This window comes from Dendrobates tinctorius, unplaced genomic scaffold (assembly GCF_039654945.1).
Source record: "Dendrobates tinctorius isolate UK_male_01 unplaced genomic scaffold, ASM3965494v1 ptg000184l, whole genome shotgun sequence".
Lineage (NCBI taxonomy): Eukaryota > Metazoa > Chordata > Amphibia > Anura > Dendrobatidae > Dendrobates > Dendrobates tinctorius.
In genome coordinates, this window is record NW_027361851.1 from 15398395 (window position 1) to 15420556 (window position 22162).

Sequence of the window (22162 nt, forward strand, 5' to 3'; positions counted from 1 at the left end):
GTTCATAACAACACTGTTGTTTTTTTTGCGAGCTAAAAACAAAAATGAAAAAAGTGGTCCAAGGCTACATGCACATAGGACAAAACCAGTTTGCATTTTGCCACAAAGCCACAGGTAATAGAGTTTGGGATAGAAAAGGTGATATCCATGCTGAATCCTGTATAAGTAGATGAGGTTTAACAAATCTGATCTATTTAACTATTATTGTTTTCTGCTTTGGATTTTCCATACAGAAAATCTGCCGCAGATTTGGAAATTTGGTTTATACACAGGACTTTTTTTGAAAAAAATGCCATGGTGTCCATAATGATTCTCATCGAGTTTTTAACAGCATTTTCTGTGGTCTAAAATGCAGCTGTTATCACTGTGCAATATATTAATATTCCTGATATTGATGTTGCTATATTGTTAGTATAAATATACGAGTCTTTATTGAAGAATAATACACAATGCACACAATGCACTTTGGTTTGTCGTTGTTGGGAAGCATTTTTTGAGCTGATGGTTTCTTTTCAAAATGCAGAATGCTCTGATGTGTTTTTGTCTTGAAAAATGAGTAAAATACACTTCTAAAACATTCTAAAAATACTTCTTACTGGTATTTCTCCCACATTTAAATTAGCAGAAGATCAGATAGATCTTCTGTAATCCGTAATCTTGTCCAGCTGTAATTTCTATGTTTCATTTGGATTCTATGAATACTAATTAATACATTTCTAGGGAACATATAACGTTCACTAAAACGGGAAAAGCAGAAGGAAAATCCTACGATATTCACAAAGATGGCTGACAGAGATTAATGCAATTAATACAAAAGTGCAAGGATCTGAAAGCCCTGACCACACTCTTTGGTACATTCACACATTGTAGTTAAATTTAGCATTTTGCTGTGAACAACGCAAAATGTGGTTGTTTAGCAAATATGTGCAATTATTCCATGACTTTACAAACAGTAGTGTAAAAAATCACAATCTGATCATAAAGTGTGAGTGCATTCCTTAAAGTGCTGTGAATTTGAGCCAAAGGATTTAAAGTCTGTTTATTGTGACTCAGAGAGACAGAGACACATTTATAAAGTGATTCAAAATGGTAAAATCCATGACCAAAAGTCCATGATAAGCGCAAGGTTACCGATTTATAAAATGTTCAATGTTATCAGCTAATCTTCATCAATATTTTTTTCAGTTCTTCAATTGCGAATGCAGCATCGTCGCTCACAAGAACAAATGTCTGAACGGAACCTGATACCACGTAGGTTGCTGTTGACCTTGATAATTATGATTAAAAATAAATAATTAATGTATTAGAATTTTCATATGTGCCAGTGCCAATGACGAGCATATTCAGTATATATCATAAATACTCTATTGAACTCAACAGACAGTACATTTGACTTAATTTGGGTAATTAAACTCTCAGGGCAGGAATTCCTGCCATAGTGATAGAGCGGAAATGTGATTGCAGCACACATGTAAAGCTGGCTCTAAATAAACTCTGTCACCAGGTTTATGCTACCTTATCTGACAGCACCATAATGTAAGACAAAGAATGAGATTCCCGTGGGATATCACTTACTTTACAGTTTGCTGTAATTTTATTAGCAGGAGATAATCACTGAAATGACTAGTAAACCTGCAGCTATCGAGTCCTCGATATTCAAAAGCTGTGTCTATCCTCGCATCGAAAACATGGTGACAAATTCTCTTTAAAAGGAACCTGTCATGTAAAATAACGCTATTAACCTGTAGATATGTGGTTAATCTACAGGTCAATAGCTTTCTGACACCGTGTGACAACTACATTATCACGGTGAGTAGGTGACAAAGAAAATATTTTTTTTCAGTTTTAGCTTTCACATAGATTTTTATGCTGAACAAATGAGGACAACATCTAAAGTGCATTTACATGTGCCAATAAACTTGAAATGAAAAGATCAAATGAAAACTTGCTTCTCTATTATAGTCAGGTCTAAATAGACTGCCAATCACTCAACAAATAATTAAAACTCTTGTTCATGGCGTAAAATTATTCTTAAGTTTGCTTAAAAATTTTCATTCTTGGCAGCACATCGCCCTTTGTTAACGATAGTGACTTGTCAATAAAATGGAGTAGGGCAGGGAGAAGCTAACCAGGGACTGCATTGGATTAGTAAAGTCTCTGTTTATGATCCCAGGCTGGATTTTTAAGCAATGATTTTTCTGACAGGTTCTACCCTAAAACTATAATACCTATCTGGCTGCAATCACAGGTTCTGATTTATACTGTCTGTGGTTTGGGAAGTAGGAATCTAATGACAAATTCCCTTTAACTATCATTCTATGTGCATAGCAAGCAATCAGCCTGTCTAAACAGGCTAATATATGTCCACCAAACGGCCCACCTGTTGGTCATTTGGTGGTCATTAAATGTCTGCAATAGACTAGTGTAGATGCTGATTGCTTTTTATAAATACATTATCATTCATTTTTGTAATATATTGTGAAGTGAAACAACTAACGCATTGTATTATTTTCCTAGCTGTCAGTAAACCACATACCAATTTGGCAGAGCAAAATGGAACTTTGGGACAAAATAAAGTAAGTGTACTTTTTATGTCAGTGTGTGGTCTGTTCTATGAATGTTAGGCAATTTTTCTTGCAAATTGTCTCTTCAAAGAGGAAGAGAACTAGAACTCTAGTGCCACCTATAGGAATTAGCAATCCTAGAAGTCAATGTTGATCCTTCAATGAGCCTTGTCACATGAATCAGGATAAAAGCCAAAACCAAAATCTCAATTTGCAGACATGGTGTTTCGGGGTACTGCCTCTTGTCAGTGCAAAGTGTGAGATCTGGCTGTGTGAGATGGCAATAGAGTAATTAGCCCTCTTCCTCTCTGAAGAGACAATTTGTATATTTCCCAGAGGAGTATTGCAGCTTATCTCATCTCAGCGTGCATGATATGTCACTCTCTGTAAGGAGAAAAGATATTCCTTGGGTCCCACACTTTTTTCTTTAAATAATAAGATTGTTGTTTCTGGAATCAGATCAGTTGGGAGGATTAAGGTTTATAATGCTATATATTCAGACATCACAAATGTGTGTCTTGCGAGATTAGTAGAGAATTTCACCATTTGTAAAGTAAATCTGCAACACTCATTCTGCAATAAACATCATATGAATCTGAAAATCCACAGCATATCTGCAAATGTACACACCAGAAATATGAGTGAATAAAGTTTTAAAAACTACAATAAATCTTTTGCTTGTTGTGGTGGATTCAGATATGCAGATTTTTTTTATTGTTTTACGAGATACAGTACATAGTAGGGGATGCAAAAAAAAGTGGCTGTATGTGTCACAGTTAGCGAGTTGCTTTTGGCTAAACTACTCCCTTTGCGATGCATATGTGAACGTAGCCTAAGCATACATAAATGGATTCCATAATTAGCTCCTGCAAATTGTTGCTTAGTAGTACAGTGAGCAATGGTCCATCAAATATTATTCATACTCTTATGACTTATCAGTTTTATTTTTCTTCCTGATATGTTTAATCCCATAGCTCTGTCTCCAAACTCAGTATATAGTATATATGTAACGGGGTCTTCTGTGCTGTAATACCTCTTTACATTACCACCACATTTCTCAGGAGGTCCACTCTGCTTTTCCTCACTTCTGAATGAAGGGCGCTGGCTTGAAAGGCTTTGTAACATGGGAACATATAAAATATCACTGCTTCTCCACATATTTCCAGTGTTACAACATTTTACTCATCGGTCTCAGAATATATACATACAGAGGGCAGGACAATCAATGTGTGTCGGGCCAATAGATAACAGGCTCCAATTAAGACGCCAGACCTACATTACAATAGCCGTGTGATTTACAAAGGTGGGGGGAAGTCAGAAGTGGGATATCTCCTTTACCTCTGCCCAGGGGGTCGCAGCCGGTCGGTTGCTGCATTAAGGGCATACATCTCACATTACGCCTATCATACATGCATCTCCTATTGGGGGTGCTGGGGGGTTCTGTAACACGGCTCCCTGTCATGATTGAGTCACCGAGGAGGAGAGCAAGACCAAGCTAAGCCACAGAAAACCAGAGAGGTTGGTAACTAAGTGGACTGCAGACCCCTGATCCTATCCACACAACTAGCAGTAGCCGTGGAGCATGCCTGCGATGATCCTAGACGCCTCGGCACAGCCGTAGAGCTAACTAAACCTAAAGCAAGAAAGGGGAAATCTAAACTGCCCCAGAGCAGACCCCAAAGGAATAGATAGCCCCCAAACATATATTGTTGGTGAGACAAGATGAAAATACAAACGCAGGTAGAAAAATAGACTGAGCAAACGATGGGGCCCCACACTGACTAGACAGGACAGGAAAGGAAAGACACTGTCTGCAATCACGCAAAAAAACCTGCAAAAAAGACCAACACGTCTGATAGAAAAATACTGAAGTCGCATGACTTCGCCCACTATATCAGCACTCTGGTAGATTCTGAAAGCAGAGAAAAAAGAGGCCAATCTAATAAGGGACAAAAACAAACTGGCACAAGCAGTAACATATAGATGGTGATTCAGCACAGCCCCAGCCGGAGCTGGCTGACTCACACAAAACTGAAATAGACAAAACCAGATCAAATGTGAACAGAATAGCAATAGAACACTTAGCTGAGCATGCAGGGACTGAGCTGGAAACTAAGACCTCAGGAGGCAGGAAAAAATCACCAGCAGGGATAGAGGGAGTCCGCTGTCTTAAATCCAGTCTGAAACCCCAGATCTCCAATTGTCCTCCTCATTATCAGGTGGCAAGCCTCTGTTAATCAGATCAGCTCCATTACCTCCAGTAACCACCAGAGGAAGCCCAGAAAGAGAACTCGCAACCCCTCAGTCAATATGACCAGCTCCACTACCTTCAGTAGTGACCAGAGGAAGGCCAGAAAGCAAATTCACAAATCTCCCCATTTAAGCAACGCGATCGGCATACACAGTCTGATCCTTAACGGATCGGCTTGGGGATGACCGAAGTCTATGGGGTTGGTACAAGTTCCATTTGTCGACTTAGTCCATCAGTGTTACCATTTTGTTTGCCGGGTCTGTAGTGGATGGTGAAGTCTAGAGGTTGTAGGGCTAAACTCCACCGCAATAATCTGGCGTTGTCTCCAGAGACCCGATTAAGCCACACTAGGGGATTATGGTCCATTAGGAGGGAAAACTGTCTTTCATACAAATATGGTTGTAACTTCTTGAGTGCCCATACTACAGCCAGGCACTCCTTCTCGATGGCCGCATAGCTTACTTCGCGGGGCAATAGTTTCTGACTCAGGTAAGCTACCGGGTGGTCTTGACCATCCGGCCCGACTTGGCTCAGCACTGTCCCCAGGAAACGCTTAGTTGGCCCGGGTGCGACCAATACCAGGGTATTTGTGAGGGCGTCCTTTAGCTGGCGGAAGGCTTCCTCACATTTGGGGGTCCAGGTTACCTGGCGGGGGAGGTTCTTACGGGTCAGATCAGTGAGGGGCTTGGCTACGCTGCTGTAATTGGGGACAAAGTTCCTATAATACCCTGCTGTCCATAGAAACACCATGACCTGGGTTTTAGTGCGTGGGGTGGGCCATTTGGCTATAGCCTCAATCTTGGCTGGTTCTGTTCGCTGTTTCCCACTTCCCACCCAATGTCCTAAATACTGAACCTCTGCTTTGCCCTCGTGACACTTGTTGGGATTCAAGGTGATTCCGGCCTTGTGGATCCTGTCCAATACTGTCTCCAGGTGATTTAGATGCTCATCCCATGTCGCGCTGTAGATGGCGATGTCATCCAGGTAGGCACAAGCATAGTCCTGGGTCCTGGAGACCATCCAGAAGCCGGTCAGCCAGCCTCTGGAAGGTCGCAGGGGCATTCTTCATCCCGAATGGCATAACTCGGAACTGGAATAAGCCGAACGGGGTGATAAATGCAGACTTGGGAATAGCGTCAGGACTTAGGGGGATCTGCCAGTAGCCTTTGCATAGATCGATGGTGGTCAAATACTTTGCCCCCGCCAGCCGGTCTAACAACTCAACCACACGCGGCATGGGATACGCATCCGTCACCGTTTTCTCATTTAGCTTGAGATAGTCTACACAAAACCGGGTAGTCCCATCCTTCTTGGGCACTAACACTATGGGGGATGCCCAGGGACTATCTGACTCTTCAATGACCCCTAAACGCAACATCTCTTGTATCTCTTGTCGTATCCCTTCTCGTACAGACTCAGGGATGCTGAAGGGGGGTTGTCTCAGGGGGGTCTGAACCTTGGTCTCAACCTTGTGTGTACCCCGGTCTCTCTGAAAACATCCTCTGTCGTTGCCTCAACAACGCCTCCGCCTTCTGTCTCTCCCCGGGGCCCTAGGTTTTCTTCCAAGTGTACCTGGTCCCATGTTTTAGACTGAGTCCTCTCCCCTAAGACATCAGGCAAGGGGATTCCTGCTAAATCCTCTGCTTCAGGTGCACAGATGGCCACTACCTCTTCAGGGCGCTCCCGGTAGGGCTTCAGCATATTCACGTGGAACATGCGGATAACCCTGGGGTCGTCACAATCGGCGACATTGTAGGTGGTGTCGGCTATTTTTCCCACTACCTGGTAGGGCCCCTGCCATGCAGCTTTGAACTTGTTCTGCCTTGTTGGTTCTAACACCAGGACCTTCTGTCCTATCTCAAAGGTGCGTTCTCTGGCCCTCCGATTGTACCATACATGCTGGCGCCGTTGGGCCGCCTGCATGTTCGCACGTACAGCCTGAGTCAGCTCCTGGGTAGGCGGTCCCGGAATTCAAGCACATAGGGCACAATAGGTATCCCTTCTATGGTTCCCTCCCGTTCCCAGTGTTCTCACACTAAGTCTAGGGGTCCCCTTACCCGCCTCCTGTATAACAGTTCGAACGGGGAGAACCCCGTGGATTCTTGGGGCACCTCCCGATAGGCAAACAGGAGGTGTGGCAAGAATTTCTCCCAGTCCCTGTAGGTCCTGGTAAAAGTCCCAATGAGTTGTTTCAATGTTCCGTTAAAACTTTCACACAACCCATTGGTTTGCGGGTGGTATGGGGCGCTTCTAATGGACTTTACGGCGCACAGCTCCCACAGTTGGTTGGTCACCTCTGCTGTAAACTGGATACCCTGGTCCGAGATAACCTCCCGGGGAAATGCAACCCGTGAGAAAACCTGGAGCAGGGCAGCCGCCACTGTCTCTGCCAGTATGTTAGGTAATGCAACTGCCTCTGGATACCATGTGGCATAATCTACCATTGTCAATATATACTTTTTTCCTGATGGACTGGGTTTGGCTAATGGCCCTATCAGATCGACCGCTACTTGGCTAAATGGCTCCTCCACAATGGGGAGGGGGTGTAGTTTGGCCTTGCAGTGATCTCCCCTCTTGCCAATGCACTGGCAACTGTCACAGGTCTGGCAGTACTGACGAACATCATAGGTTACCCCCGGCCAAAAGAAGTTTTGTGTCAGACAATGCCTGATGCGACTGACGCTAAGGTGCCCGGCCAAGGGTATGTCATGAGAGATTCGCAGTAGCTCCTGCTGGGAACTACCAGCTGTCGTTTTATAGTGGGGCTCTTCCCTGTGTGGCGCTGCTCTGTAACCCGGTAGAGTCCCTGATGCCATACAAACTGTTCCCCTTCTATTACTCCTCTCCCCTCCTGTGCCTTCCCACGATACACCTGAAATGAGGGATCCTCAGGTACCTCCGTTTTAAACTCTGCTGGGGTGGCCCAAGAAATGTGTCTGGCTATGGGTATATGTGTAGGGCTGGGGTGTCTTACCTGGGCCTCCTCTGAGTGTGATTCCACCTCCGCAGCTCGAGCTTGTCTCTGGGTGGTCACAGGATAGGTCTCAGCCAGAGGGGCAACCGAGAATGCAGACAATATGGGCCGCAAGTCATTTACCAGCAAGATGTCTGCTGGCAAATCCTCCATCAGACCAACCTCAACAAGGCCATCCCCGACTCCCCAGTAATGGTGAATACTGGCAGTGGGCAGTCGATGTATGGCTCCCTGTGCTACACAGATGGCCACTGTCTAGTCCGTCTTCTCTTGGTCCCGGACGAGATGAGGCTTCACAAGGGTCAAAGTTGCTCCGGAATCTTAGTCCCTGCAAACATTTCCCATTAACCCACACCGCCTGTCGATGCTGTTGTCGATTATCTGCCCGGGCTGCCTGCACGGAGTCTACTTCATGCAGCACTTCCTCCAACTCTTTCATCCCCAGATTAGTCATAGCCCCCAATGCCGGGTCAGCTTCGCCCTGGTAGTAGTGTACAGTGGCCCGGTTGACGGTAGCCGTTCTCGCCTTTGGCCACTGGGTACGCTGAGTCCAGTTGGGACATTGTCTTTGCAGGTGGCCCAGCTGTTGGCAGGTGTGGCATCGCACCCCAGGGGACTCTGGTATGCCGGGGTTTTAGTTGGTCCCCCAACAATTTTCTGTGGTTTAGGGGCCTCCAGACCCATGGGAGGGCCCCTAGTGACAGTCTTTAATCCTGACAACTGAGACCTCCTGGCATCATGATGTTCATCGACCAGACAAGCGGCCTCCTCAAGAGTCATTGGCCGTCTGTCTCGAAGCCATTCTTGTGTCTCGGGGTCTAGTCTTGCAAGAAGAGCTGGAGGGCATCCTCCTTAGTGGTTGCTTGGCTCCCTTGTACCCACTGTAGCAGTGACCACCATAGTTTAGAGGCCCATTCAGCGTTGGTATCTGTTACCTGTTTTATAAATCCGCTGAACTTTTGGTGACATGCCTCTGGTGTCAGCGCATACCGGGCCAAGATCACTTCTTTGACCCACTCATAGTCGATGCAGTTCTCATCAGGAACCGTGTAATAGGCATCCGCTGCCCGGCCTGTCAGCTTGCTGGCCAGAACCTGAACCCAATCCTCCGGCTTCACTTGATGAAGGGCACACCGCCGCTCAAAGTCCTGCAGAAAGCCATCAATGTCTTCCTCTGCCTCCCCCAACTGTCGGAAGGCATTTTACTGGATTTTTTTGTGGCTTACTTCTGACGGTACATGGGTGGAGGTCAGAGTTCCCCCTGCTCGCTGACTCTCCTCTCTCCGATCTGCCATCTCCATCTTGGCTACCTCTATCCTGGTCCACTATGCCATTTTTCCTTCAGATCAGTACACACATCAGTCATCACCTCTCGTACGATCTCTACTGCAGGGTTTGGGCCATAAAATGCCAGTCTGCTCTTTACCTCCCTCTGGAATTCAGTCTCTTCCACATTCACATTGGGAGGCGCTGCCCTGTCATGTTCCATGATGGCTGCTATCAAATCCGCTTTTGTTTTGTTGCTGGCGATTAACCCTCAAGCTTCCACCAGGTCTTTTAATGTATTCCTCTTTAACTTCTGGTAGTTGTTTTCCCTTCAGTCCTTTACTCCTATAGATGGGGTATCATATCCCATCGCTGCTACCAGTGTAACAGGGTCTTCTGTGCTGTAATACCTCTTTACATTACCACCTCGTTTCTCAGGAGGTCCACTCTGCTTTTCCTCACTTCTGAATGAAGAGCGTTGGCTCGAAAGGCTTTGTAACATGGGAACATATAAAAGATCACTACTTCTCCACGTATTTCCAGTGTGACAACATTTTACTCATCGGTCTCAGAATATATATACATACAGAGGGCAGGACAATCAATGTGTGTCGGGCCAGTAGATAACAGGCTCCAATTAAGACACCATACGTACATTACAATAGCTGTGGGATTTACAAAGGTGGGGGGAGGTCAGAAGTGGGATATCTCGTTTACCTCAGCCCAGGGGATTGCAGCCGGTCAGTTGCTGCATTAAAGGCATACATCTCACATTACACCTATCATACATGCATCTCCTATTTGGGGTGCTGGGGGGTTCTGTAACAATATATATTTGAAGTAAGTTTGGGCTAAATCTTAATTTTTTCAGCAAAGCACAATAATAATGTTCTGTTCAGACCTAATGATCATAGATCAAGAAACCTTTATAAATTATTGATTACTGCTGTGACGCCGTCACTCCATTTAAGAGTGGTGAGCTTAGTGGGTGCAATGTTATCAGAGACATAGTGAGCCATCATATGTTATTAGAGCCAAATTTAAAATTTGCTTACAGAGTGTAATATATCATGGTGATGTTGAAGCAAGAATAATCTTTCTAGTGGTTTCGAATTTGTAAGAATTGGATCTTTTGTGATAGTACAGTGGAACTTTCTGAATCAATTTGGTAAATGTGGTCTGCATAGAAACTACATTTTTCACTAGGTGAAGCAATTCCAAAACACTGGTTGTTTATGCCATGTGGAAACAGCGAGTCGCCTAAAGACTTGGAAAGAGACAAGGAGCAAGATTTGAGCCATGTACGAGTGTAGTCCTAGAAAGTTGACCAGGAGACTTGTATGGAATTTTATTTGTAGCAAACCAAGGCATAGCACATTTTCCAATAAGAACCTCAATGATCACTAGATCTATAATCCTGCAACTACTTCTGGAGTATATCTGCCTCCCCCAGTGCTCCACTCACTTCAGCTACCGGATATGAATAACCTGAGACAACACACTACTTATCAGTAGAGTCCATATCCAAGGATATTCATTCACACATTTGGACAGAACTGTACGACCAATTGTCACAATCACCAGCCATGTCACCAACTGAAATCATTTGGGACATTTGTAGGGTATAGATAAATCATGGGTAGATAGTGTGTCTTTTCATTTTAATATATTTCTATTATACTGTATTTTCTAGGTTTTGAACACTGAGGCCCATCCTTTTTGATTTACCAAGTCTTAAACAAAAGTCCAAATGTAGGGCATTGCCATAACTGCAGATTGTGCTAAGTAGGTTCACTAATAGGGTAAAGTTAGGGACATTTGACACACACACAAGTCCTTCACCTTGGTCTGTGCATTAAATAAATAATAATAATGTGTAGCAAACCTAACACAAAGGAATATTTGGTCACCCGATAAATCTTCCAGTCTATGGCAAGCATTATTTAAGAATAAAATGTTTATATTCATTACACTTACATTGTTTTACAGACAGAGGATTTCATGAAGTGTAAGACTCAGAACAAAGTCCACAAAGTGGCTGCTATGAAAATGCCTTTTTCTGAAGGTTGGATTTATTTTTGTCACACTTGGGAGGTGGGTGTGTGATGTCTTGATTGCTGACCTCTGAAGTGGAACATGCAAGGTAGAAAACATGGCCGAATGGCAAAATAATTCCTATATAAATTTTAAAGGGAACCTGTCACCCCCCGCAGGCGTTTTTAAGTAAAAGAGCCACCTTGTGCAGCACTAATGCTGCATTCTGTCAAGGTGGCTCTTTTATTTAGCATCCCTTCCACTGCCAAAATAACCGTTTTTAAAATTGGTCAGACATACCTGACATTTGTCAGGGGGGCAGGGATTTCCCCCCTGGACACATAGCCTCACATAGGTCAGTCATGTCCAGCTTTTGAATTTGGTGCCGCCTCCTCAGCATTCATTTCTTTTTCTCATGCCAGCTGCACTGCTGGCCTGCTTAGCTCTGCCCCTACTGGTCACATGGTGCTGAAGTAATCACAGGTCACGCTGGCACCCACTGCTTTGCTGAGCTCCGCCCCTACTGGTCACATGGTGCTGACGTCATCACAGGCCCTGCTGGCACCACTGCTTGCTGAGCTCCGTCCCTACTGGTCACACGGTGCTGATGTCATCACAGGTCCTGCTTCACCACTGAAAGAATATTACAGTGCAGGTGTTAGAAAAAGAAATGAACGCTGAGGAGGCGGTGCCAAATTCAAAAGCTCGACATGACTGACGTATGTGAGGCTATGTGTCCAGGGGGGAAAGCCTTGCCCCCCTGACAAATATCAGGTATGTCTAACCAATTTTAAAAACGATTATTTTGGCTGTGGAAGGGATGCTAAATAAAAGAGCCACCTTGACATAATGCAGCATTAGTGCTGCACAAGGTGGCTCTTTTACTCTAAAACTGCCTGCGGGGGGGTGACAGGTTCTCTTTAAGCTCCATATGTACTGCCCTAATCAAGTAATAGATTCAAAAAATCTACAATTTTTAAATAATAATTGTAATATTATATGTTTAGCGGTGTCCAGAATTAATTCTAATTATTTTAAATTTGTTTTCTGAAATAAGACCAACTTTTGATGTTCACGCAATCTAAAATCAATTCACAATTATAGTTAATGACAGACATGAGGATGCCACTTTTGTGTCTGACAAAGAAGTCATGATTTATTTCACAAGTCTTTCTTGCAATTCTTTGCTCAATAATAGATATTTGTCAGTGTGCCATGGAAAACCAGTTGTTCAGCTGTACCTTTCAATGTACCAAGATGTGGATTGCCAAACCATGCATGTTCTACTTCATAAAGTTCTTATTGATCGCAACTTTTCCCAAAGATTACTCTGCATGATAATGATTGACAATGGGTTTTCTATTCATTAATTTGTCACTCAGTGGATCCCTTAAAAGAAGCCACATTAATTGTACAATATATACTACGTTATAGATGGTGCAGTTGAATCTGATCAGCTTAAAGAGAAGAAAGCTCGCTTGGCTGAAGATTTGAATGAAAAAATTTTACATCGGCCTGGACCTTTAGAACTTGTAAAGAAAAACATCCTGCCTCTGGCAAATGGGATGAAGAATGGAGTAAAAGGTGAATAAGGTTTATAAAATTATATGTATCATTTTTCTATAAAGTCCTACCTTAAAGCAAATTTGTCACCATATACTACAGTACAAATGGCATACATTAATAAATATTATCCCATCAATAATATCCCATCTGGAAGGAGTTTGCATGTTCTCCCCGTGTTTGCGTGGGTTTCCTCCAGGTTCTCCGGTTTCCTCCCACACTCCAAAGACATACTGATAAGGAATTTAGATTGTGAGCCCCACTGGGGACAGTGCCGATAATGTGTGTAAAGCGCTGTGGAATTAATGGCGCTATATACTGTAAATGAGTACAATAATAGATATGGGGTTAATCTGCATGTTAATCGAATTCTGAAGCTGCCTGGCACCTGCATTGAGAGCCCTGCTGCCAAGAGAAATTAACATTATTCTTCCAAGCAGCCTTAGGCTTTCAGTCACAAGGATGTGGCCAGTGTGGCTTCAGTCCCCGCTCTGTACATACTGAGTGGCATCTGTAACTATGCCCCGGCAATGACTGACTGACAGCCAGCTCAGCATGCGAGACAGTGAGCAGAAACATAAGGCAAATTCTGCTATGTGAAATCCTCACATTTATCTGAATACACTATTCGGATAAATGTCAGGAGCAGTTAAGAGAGAAAGAGAGGTCTGCTGTACTAAGAAAAAGCAAGTGCTCCGGGAAATGTATTGTAGTTCTAGCAAATAATTCTGCTCATTCAGCAATGTGAAGCTGGATGCACAGATGAGCATATTGAGATGCAACAAAGGAGCAAAAAAGAAATATTATGTTGGGCGTAATTGGTATATTAGCAAGTTGCATTCATTTATAGTGCTTTGTGAATAATAATATAATTGTGGCAATAGCCCTTTTAAATAAAAACAAGCATGTATCATCATTATTTCTAAAAAACAAACATGAAGGGAACCCCATCTCATTTCCATTTAGATAATACATATTTTCTTTTTAAAGATCAGATCAAGATCTCTCCATCTTCTGATACTTTTTCTTTTGATGATGACATCACCAACTCTTCTTCTTCTTCTTCATCCACTTCTTCTTCGCCTCGCTTTGCTCCTTCTCCTGGTCTTTCAGTTAACCTGTCCCCAACACCCACAAGCAATGCATTTCAGGTATGACAATGGTTCATAACAGGAGAATTGGTACAATGGACGTGATACAGTTTGATTGAAAACAGTTTGACAAACCGAATATGAAATAAGTGTTTCTTGCATTAAAATATTTTGAATTTATTGCTGCTGAAAAGCTACATTTTATCATTTCATTAGGGACCAGGAACACCATAAACAACAACAGAAAATGTACTTTTCTTATATGTAATTTATTGGTACAATCTTAACTGAAACTGTGCAGATGTAATATTTTGATCAAATACATTTGTGTTAAAGTTTCTCCTATTATACAGTAGTAGTATTTATTAAGACTATTTCTCCCATTTCTTATAGTTGGATCTTCCTCAAATAATTGAGGTGACCCAGCCAATTGCAGGAGCTATTGTAGAGGCTGACCCATTGGCAACCAATAGGGCAGTTATCCATCATTCAGCACAGGCTTCATCTGGTGTTCCTAAGGTATGTCTTACAGAAAATTCAAGTTTTTCTGGAGTCACCGTTTTATATATTTTTGTTTTATATTACAAATGTAATATACTTACAGTGTATGTAGTCAATATGTGACTTGAGGAATTGTAGTTTATTCTAGCTTTGGAAAATAAAGTGGCTATATAGAGACTGAATAATATATATATATATATATATATGTAAAATATAATACTTTCAACATTTAAATTGCAACATAACTAAGGAAAAGTCCTGGAATTATGAAACTTGCCTGAACGATACACATGTAAATTATTGTGAAATTATGAAAAAATGGACTCAAAAAATGTCAAAACATCTTGATTTATTCGGTATCAAATAAGTGCCATGTGCAAAAGTACAAGCACTCACACACCATGGCTGTTATCAGTGACATTATTAATAGCTGTCTTAGGAAAACTAAAATGAGAACTGTACTTTCACAAAAAATAATTATATTATCATATTGTTAATTAAGGTTCCAGTGAAGTCATCTGACATGGGAAAAAGCCAAAGGCAAAAAAAGCCCAAAGATTCTAAACCCAAGGTGAAGAAGCTCAAGTATCATCAATACATTCCACCAGACCAGAAGGCAGACAGATCCCCGGTTGCAATGGATGCAGCCTATTCTCGGTTGCTGCAACAGCAACAGATATTCCTCCAGTTGCAGATCCTCAACCAGCAGCAAAACCAAACCTTTTGTGTTCAAACAGTTCACCCTCTGACGACTAGGTATATCCTAACCGAAATAAGGACATTTCTGAATGGAGTAGAATTTCTTGGACACAATACAATTAATATATATATTTTTTCTAAATTTATTTTAGTATCTCAGCTGAACAGGTGATCAGCTTTACGGGCACTACACAAGTTGGTGCACCCACCATAAATCTCTCATCTGCGCCTAGCACAGCCATGGCTCCAGTATCCAATTCACCCACAAACTCTACTTTGAAACCAGAGGTGTTGCCAGCAAACTTGGATGATCTCACAGTAAGTATGAAAATGTTTTCTCTTTCTCCTTTAAATCATCTATGATCTTATGTACAGTAATATTAAACAATTTACTCACCTGTACATTGATATCTAGTGGATAAGTGGACAAAGATCCCAAACTCTGACTACATAGTGTCTGCTAGTTTTTTTTTGGCAATAGATGTTGTTGAACTTAACTAATGGCAAATACAACCACTGTAAGTTTATGATAAGTGAGAAAACCAGTATGAAATAAATACACCAACATTGTAAGACAAATACCTTACAATAATATTCTGAATAGTAAATATATTGCTGGTTTGATAAAATGAACATAGGGTTGATAGTATACATTATTATGATTAAACTTAATAACTTACTGCCACATTATCATGACATTTATCAAAAAGGTGCCTAATGTAACTGCATGCAGATGAGCAATCCAGCATCCCAAAATCCCCTTACTTCCAGGCCAAGTCCCCGTAGCTCTAGTCTACAGGCCTTCACCAGCATGGCACCAACAATAAACAGACAAAATGGATACCCTATGCAGTCCCCTGCTAAATAAAGGCACCAGGGCCAAATTACCAAGTTACAGCATAAAAAGAGGGGAGAAAATATGCACTACACTAACATTATAGAAAAAACATATGGACTACAGCCATATAATTTACATTGAGCTATTTATGCAAAGAAAAATGAATAAATAATTACATTTTGACCAGTTCTGATCAATCTGTATAAGTCTGCTTACAGTAAGCTTCCTTGATATGAATAAAAAATGTGCTTTCAACAAACTTTCCATAAACTAACAGTGCAAGCAAATATAAGAAACTTTCTAATATATTTTAGCAGAGAAATGAGCATCTCTCTCCACTTATGAGCTTTCCAGAAAATAGGTCAAATCTGTTTTGTTCAAAACAAGATGATTGCCAAATGACTATGCGTACTGAAGTCAATGGAAAGGGCATAGGTGGTGAGGAGGAGAGCGGAGCCGGAACAGACAGAGAGACACAGATCCTGCTGCAGTTTAGCTTATCACAGTACTCGATTCACAGTTGATCAGTTCCATTCCTCTGCTGCTTTTTTATGTGTGTGCCGCCTTAGTAAAGAAGAGTAGGAATGCTGTGTGTTGGAGACGTTAAAGCAGCTAGTCTGCACTCACTACCCTTACAGTCTATTCTATTTCAAATGGTCGAGCATGCAGAGAGCAAAACTGGTTAAATATATAGTATACAAGTCATATAATGGCCAGAAATGGTTTTAGTCGTTACAAACACGCATGACAGTGTATTCTGATAAGTTATATAAAAGCATGAATACCCTGAAATATAACATATATTTATCTCTATTTATCACCTACTTACTAAGTTAACTATTAGAGAGATACGATTAATATTTACAACTTGTTTGTATAATTAACTTTGAAAGGTTTCCGAATTGCGCCAACATCTACGAAAGAGAGGACTACCTGTGTCAGGAACAAAGCCAGCTTTATTGGAGCGCCTTAGACCGTACCAGATTCCCCGAACAAAGACCATTCCAGCCCCCATTCAAAGTGCGGGCTTGTTAACTCCAGTCATTGAACTGCCTTCACAACAAAATCAATCAACACGAGAGACTAGCTCCACGGCCCTTTGCACTTTTCAGAGCTCCACACCATCTTTTACTGAGAATCTTCAAGAGACATCTGAGACAAGTTGCACTGTTATGGAGAGTTCTGATACACAGACAACAACTCAAGACAAAGAAATGGCAATGCAGGGAATTGATGATGACCAAGTTCTTCTTGAGAAGCAGAAAGTGATTGAAAATCTGACGTGGAAATTACTGCAAGAACAAAAACAGGCAGAAGACCTTAGAGTAGAATTAGAAATGCACAAACGATTAAAAAACAGAAGAAAGAATGACAAGTTGAATGCCAGGATAGCTATTAAAACAGAAATAGATGAATCTGTGACACTTTCTTGTGCTAAAGTAAAAACCGAAGGCTCACAATATCTGTATGGTCTCAACAATGACAGCCCTGAATTGGGGCCTCCTGTGCAGGAGCAACTGATGAGTCCAGATGTTAATGAAAACTATATGGTAAGCACAGTTTTAGTAGTCATGTAGTGATTAATTTACATACAGTAACTGCATATATGTAATATAGAATAAAATAAAAGCATGAAATGACTAAAAAATAGACCAAAACATTTATTTTTTCTCAGTGCTGTCTAGTTTTTTTATGGAATTAAATGCCATTTAATTTTTGCTCACAAATTTTCACTATTTTTTTTTAAAACTAACTTGTCATCAGGAAATTTAGTCCCTTATTAAAGCCACTTAAATGCCCTTTAATACTTTTTAAATGCATTCTTGTAGTATTTAGTTTTGAAATAGTAAAGCAATCCATATCAGAAGTTTTAATCGCAAGTGCAGTGGGTGGAAACTGCACGACCAGCTCTCATACCTGTCTCCTTATTTCCCTGCCCACTGTCAGCCTTCAATCTTTGACTGACAGGTCATTCTTCTTTAGTCCTCTGCCCAAGATTCTGCGCAGAACCTGAGGCATTATTCTTGATCATCTCATCATACAAGGCGGTGCACACACAGTAAGTTTCTGATGACATTGCATCAGCCGGTTTAACAGTCTGCACATGCACCATAGTTGGGCTTTTGCTACCCTCTGTGAAGATGCTTTTCCCGGGTATCGCAAAAGATAGCGATGTCATCTAGGTAGGCTTGGGCATACCCTTGACATCCCTTTAGTAACTGGTTCAACATCCTTTAGAAGGTAGACAGGGCATTCTTCATCCCAAATGGCATGTTGAGGAATTCATAAAGGCCAAAAGGGGTGATGAATGCAGACTTCTCTTGAGCCTCTTTTGTGAGTGGGATCTGACAGTATCCCTTGCTCAAATCAATGGTAGATATGAACCGAGATCTGCCTAATCTGTCTAGTAGTTCATCCACCCGATGCATGAGGTACGCGTCAGTAACAGTGACCTCATTGAGTCACCTATAGTTCACAAAGAAGTGAGTACTCTTGTCTTTCTTGGGAACCAACACTACACTGGCTGCCCATGGGATATGGGAAGGAACTATGACCCTCATATTCAATATGTCATCCACTTCGGCCATCATCATTGCCAACACTGGAGGTGTCACCCGGTAGGTTAGAAGTCTGAGTGAAGTGGCTACCACTGTGTTGACATGATGCTGGACCAAGGAGGTTCGAACAGGCTGATTCATGAACAGGAAGCCTTATGTTCCAAGCAGTTCTGTTAATTGTTGCTTCTGTAATGGACCAAGCCGCTCCCCCAACGGGACATCCGCTACTCCCATTCCTCTTTTGGATTCCACCAATAAGTTTGGCATCTGGTCCAGAGCTGGGTCATCTAAAGAGGGACAACAAATTGCTAGGTAGGTAACTTCCCTTTCCTCATAAGCTTTTAGCATGTTAACATGATAGGTCCATTCATGAACACCCGCATGAGTCAAAGCCACAGTGTTGTCAGTCTCCCCATATTTCCTGGTGATGGTGAACAGACCTGCCCACATGGCTTGCAGCTTGTTTTTGCGCACTGGTACTAGTACCAGAACCTTCTGTCACAGGTAAATTCTCGCAATCTGGCAGTACAGTTGTAACACCGTCGTTGCCTTTGCTGAGCTATTTCTACATTCCCATGGGCTAAGGCCATGAGGTACCTCATCTTCTCCCTAAACTTTTAGACATACACCAGAATGGGAACCTCTTCTGTGGGAAAAGTGTCCTCCCAACTCTCTCTTACTAGCTCTAACGGTCCTCGTACTTTTCGGCCATAGAGCAATTCAAAAGGAGAGAACCAGGTAGAATCCTGCAGCACCTCCTGGTAGACAAACAATTGTTGCTGCAGGTTTTTCTCCCAGTACCCTTCCTCTGACTCCACATACCAACTAAGGAGCTGCTTGAGCGTTCCATTGAAAAGCTCACACAGCCCATTAATTTCGGGGTGGTAGGGGGTTGTATGCATGAGGTGGGCGCCATGTTTCTCCCGGAGGGTCTAAATCAGCTTGTTTTGGAACTGGGTTCCCTGGTCGGACAATACCTCCTGTGGAAACCATACTAGACTAAAAATGTCCAGTAGAGCTTGAGCCATGTGCTCTGCATTTATGGATGACAGGGAAATGGCCGGTGGCAAAGTCAACTAGAGTGAGGATGTACCTCTTTCCGCTGGTCCTGTGGATAGCTAAAGGACCAACTAAATTGATGGCAACACTCTGGAAGGGTTCACCTAGCAAGGGCATGGATTGGAGCGGGGCAAGAGAGTGTGCTTCCCCCATCCATTGACAAACCGGGCAAGAGGCTCGGTATTTCCATACCTCTTGGGCGACCTTTGGCCAAAAGAAACTATGCCATTTTCAAGCCCGAGTCTTACTCGCCTCCATGTGCCCAGCTCCAGGAACATCATGTACCAAGCGCAGGAATTGGGGCCAAAATACTGCTGAGGCACCAAGAGCTGATGGACACAGGTCCAGGATTTCTCTGGGCATGATGCAGGCTTTTCCCTATATAGCAGTCCATTTTCCCATCTATACACCCCCTGATTTATTTCCCCAGATTGAGCGGCCGTACTGTGGGCAAATTGTAGAGTGGGGTCCGTGAGTTGGGCTTCCCTAAACTCCTGGTCAGAGACACCGCACTACACTCGCTCACAGAGCCAGTGCGCGTGTCCTGAGTACAGAAACAGTGCTAAAAGATACCTGTGGAACAGGGCAGCAGAGGTGACAATGCATGCTCCAAACTATTAGTGTCAGGGTCCAGTCAGCGCCGGAAAGTAAAGAGGCACAGGACCTGCGGACACTGAAATTAGCAAGCTGGCACAGGACCTATGGTCAGGTGACTGCAAGGGGGCGGGGCTTAGCGTCCTGCTTTCAGATATGACAGAACACCATATAACAACTCAGAGTCAGGCAAAACGGAGGTCACAACAGTATGGGCAAACGAGGCACAGGAGGGACAAACAGACGGGTAGTCAGACAAAGCCAAAGGTCATACACAAAGGGGCGACGTGGTACCAAGGGGACAAGCAGAGAGAAGTCAGGTCACAAGCAGAGAGTCATACACGAGAGGTAGCGCAGTACAAGAGGGGCAGGCAGAACTCGTAACAGGGACAGAACCGGGTCAAAACTAAACAAGCAAGCAAGATATCAGGCACAAGGCACACGTACGCACAAGGTCAACTAACTCAGCCGAGGGCAGGAGTATAACTGACACCAGACCTAGGTCCAGTGAGCATTAAATAGCCGCCCTCTGCCAGAGAGAGGCGGAACAATTAACCCCCAGTCTGATCAGGATGGGCCAAAGCGAAACCCTGTCCTGGATCATGACAGTACCCTCCTCTCAATGGGGGGCCACCAGACCCCCAGGTCTCTCAGGGTACTTGGCGTGAAAGGCCCGGACCAACCGATCCGCATGGAACGATCGAGCAGGAACCCACGACCATTCTTCAGGACCGTAGCCTTTCCAATGTATCAGATATTGAAGGTCACAACGGACCAACCTAGAGTCGACGATTCGTTCCACCTCGTACTCCGACTGCCCGTCTACCAAAACCGGTGGTGGGGAAGCTGATGATCCCTCCCCACCGGACCTCACAGGTTTCAAAAGGGCCTTATGGAAAACATTTGGGATCCGCAGAGATGGCGGGAGCCGCAACCGAAAAGCCACCGGGTTAACTGCTTCGGTAATTACATAGGGACCTATAAACTTGGGTCCAAGCTTCACAGAGGGGACCTTGAGCCTTATATTCTTGGTGGACAACCGTACCTTATCCCCAATCTGAAACACTGGTCCCGTGGATCATTTTTTTGTCCGCAAAAAAATTAAATTTGTCCTGGGCCTTCGTAATGTTACTCTGGACCTCCCGCCATACCTCCCCCAACCGCTGGATCGTCTCATCCGCCCCAGGACACCCAGAATTCAAATGGGAAAATTCTCCAAAATGAGGATGAAACCCATAATTACAGAAAAAGGGAGATGTACCCGTAGACTGGTTAATGCAGTTGTTAAATGCAAACTCAGCCAACGGTAACACAGAACACCAATCATCCTGTCGGGCTGAGGTCAAGCAACGCAAAATTTGCTCCAGAGATTGATTGGTCCGCTCAGTCTGCCCATTAGTTTCAGGATAAGCGGATGAAAAGGACAGACCAATACCCAACCTCTTGCAAAAAGCCCTCCAAAATCTGGAAACAAATTGCACTCCTCTATCAGACACCACATTCAAGGGTACCCCATGCAACCGCACCACATGCTCAACGAACAATCTGGATAACGTTTCCGCATTAGGTAGAGCTGCCAAAGGTACAAAATGTGCCTGCTTACTAAACCTGTCCACCACAATCCAAACGACGGTATTACCCTTGGAGGGGGGAAGGTTGGTGATGAAATCGATGGATAAATGAGTCCATGGTCTCTCAGGAATTGGCAGTGGTACCAATTCCCCGGCTGGCCGGTTATGGGGGGTTTTTGCACGGGCACAAACATCACAAGCAGACACATATTCCCCAACATCAGAGGCTAAAGCAGACCACCAGAATACTCTAGCAATGGCCTTCCGGGTAGCTGAGATCCCTGGATGTCCACCCAGAACTGAGCCATGGAACTCCCGGAGGACCTTGAGGCGAAACTGAGCTGGCACGAAAAGCTTATCCACCGGCTTAGTCGGAGGTGCCAGAGACTGAGCCTCCCGAACCTCCCGTTCCAACATATTAGAAATATCTGCCACCACCACCCCAGGCTGAAGAATGGAGGATGGATGTTCCGGGGGGACACCAGATCTAGACTGCGTGACAAAGCATCCGCTCTGACATTTTTAGATCCTGGCCGAAAAGTGATCGAGAAATTGAACCGAGAAAAAAAAAGTGACCATCTAGCCTGTCTGGGAGTCAA

The 22162-nt window shown here is 43.4% G+C and overlaps 1 protein-coding gene across 1 annotated transcript in view; it reads left to right on the top strand.

Moving 5' to 3' along the window:
• Nucleotides 1-22162, top strand: part of LOC141055086 (myocardin-like) — an 83353-nt gene that overhangs the window by 45732 nt on the left and 15459 nt on the right. Inside the window, exons 2-10 of the mRNA XM_073552044.1 lie at nucleotides 1186-1251; nucleotides 2518-2576; nucleotides 11045-11120; nucleotides 12524-12673; nucleotides 13643-13803; nucleotides 14137-14262; nucleotides 14747-15000; nucleotides 15096-15261; nucleotides 16675-17331. Of these exons, the coding sequence (XP_073408145.1) occupies nucleotides 1186-1251; nucleotides 2518-2576; nucleotides 11045-11120; nucleotides 12524-12673; nucleotides 13643-13803; nucleotides 14137-14262; nucleotides 14747-15000; nucleotides 15096-15261; nucleotides 16675-17331 (1715 nt within the window). The remainder of the gene's footprint in view (nucleotides 1-1185; nucleotides 1252-2517; nucleotides 2577-11044; nucleotides 11121-12523; nucleotides 12674-13642; nucleotides 13804-14136; nucleotides 14263-14746; nucleotides 15001-15095; nucleotides 15262-16674; nucleotides 17332-22162) is intronic.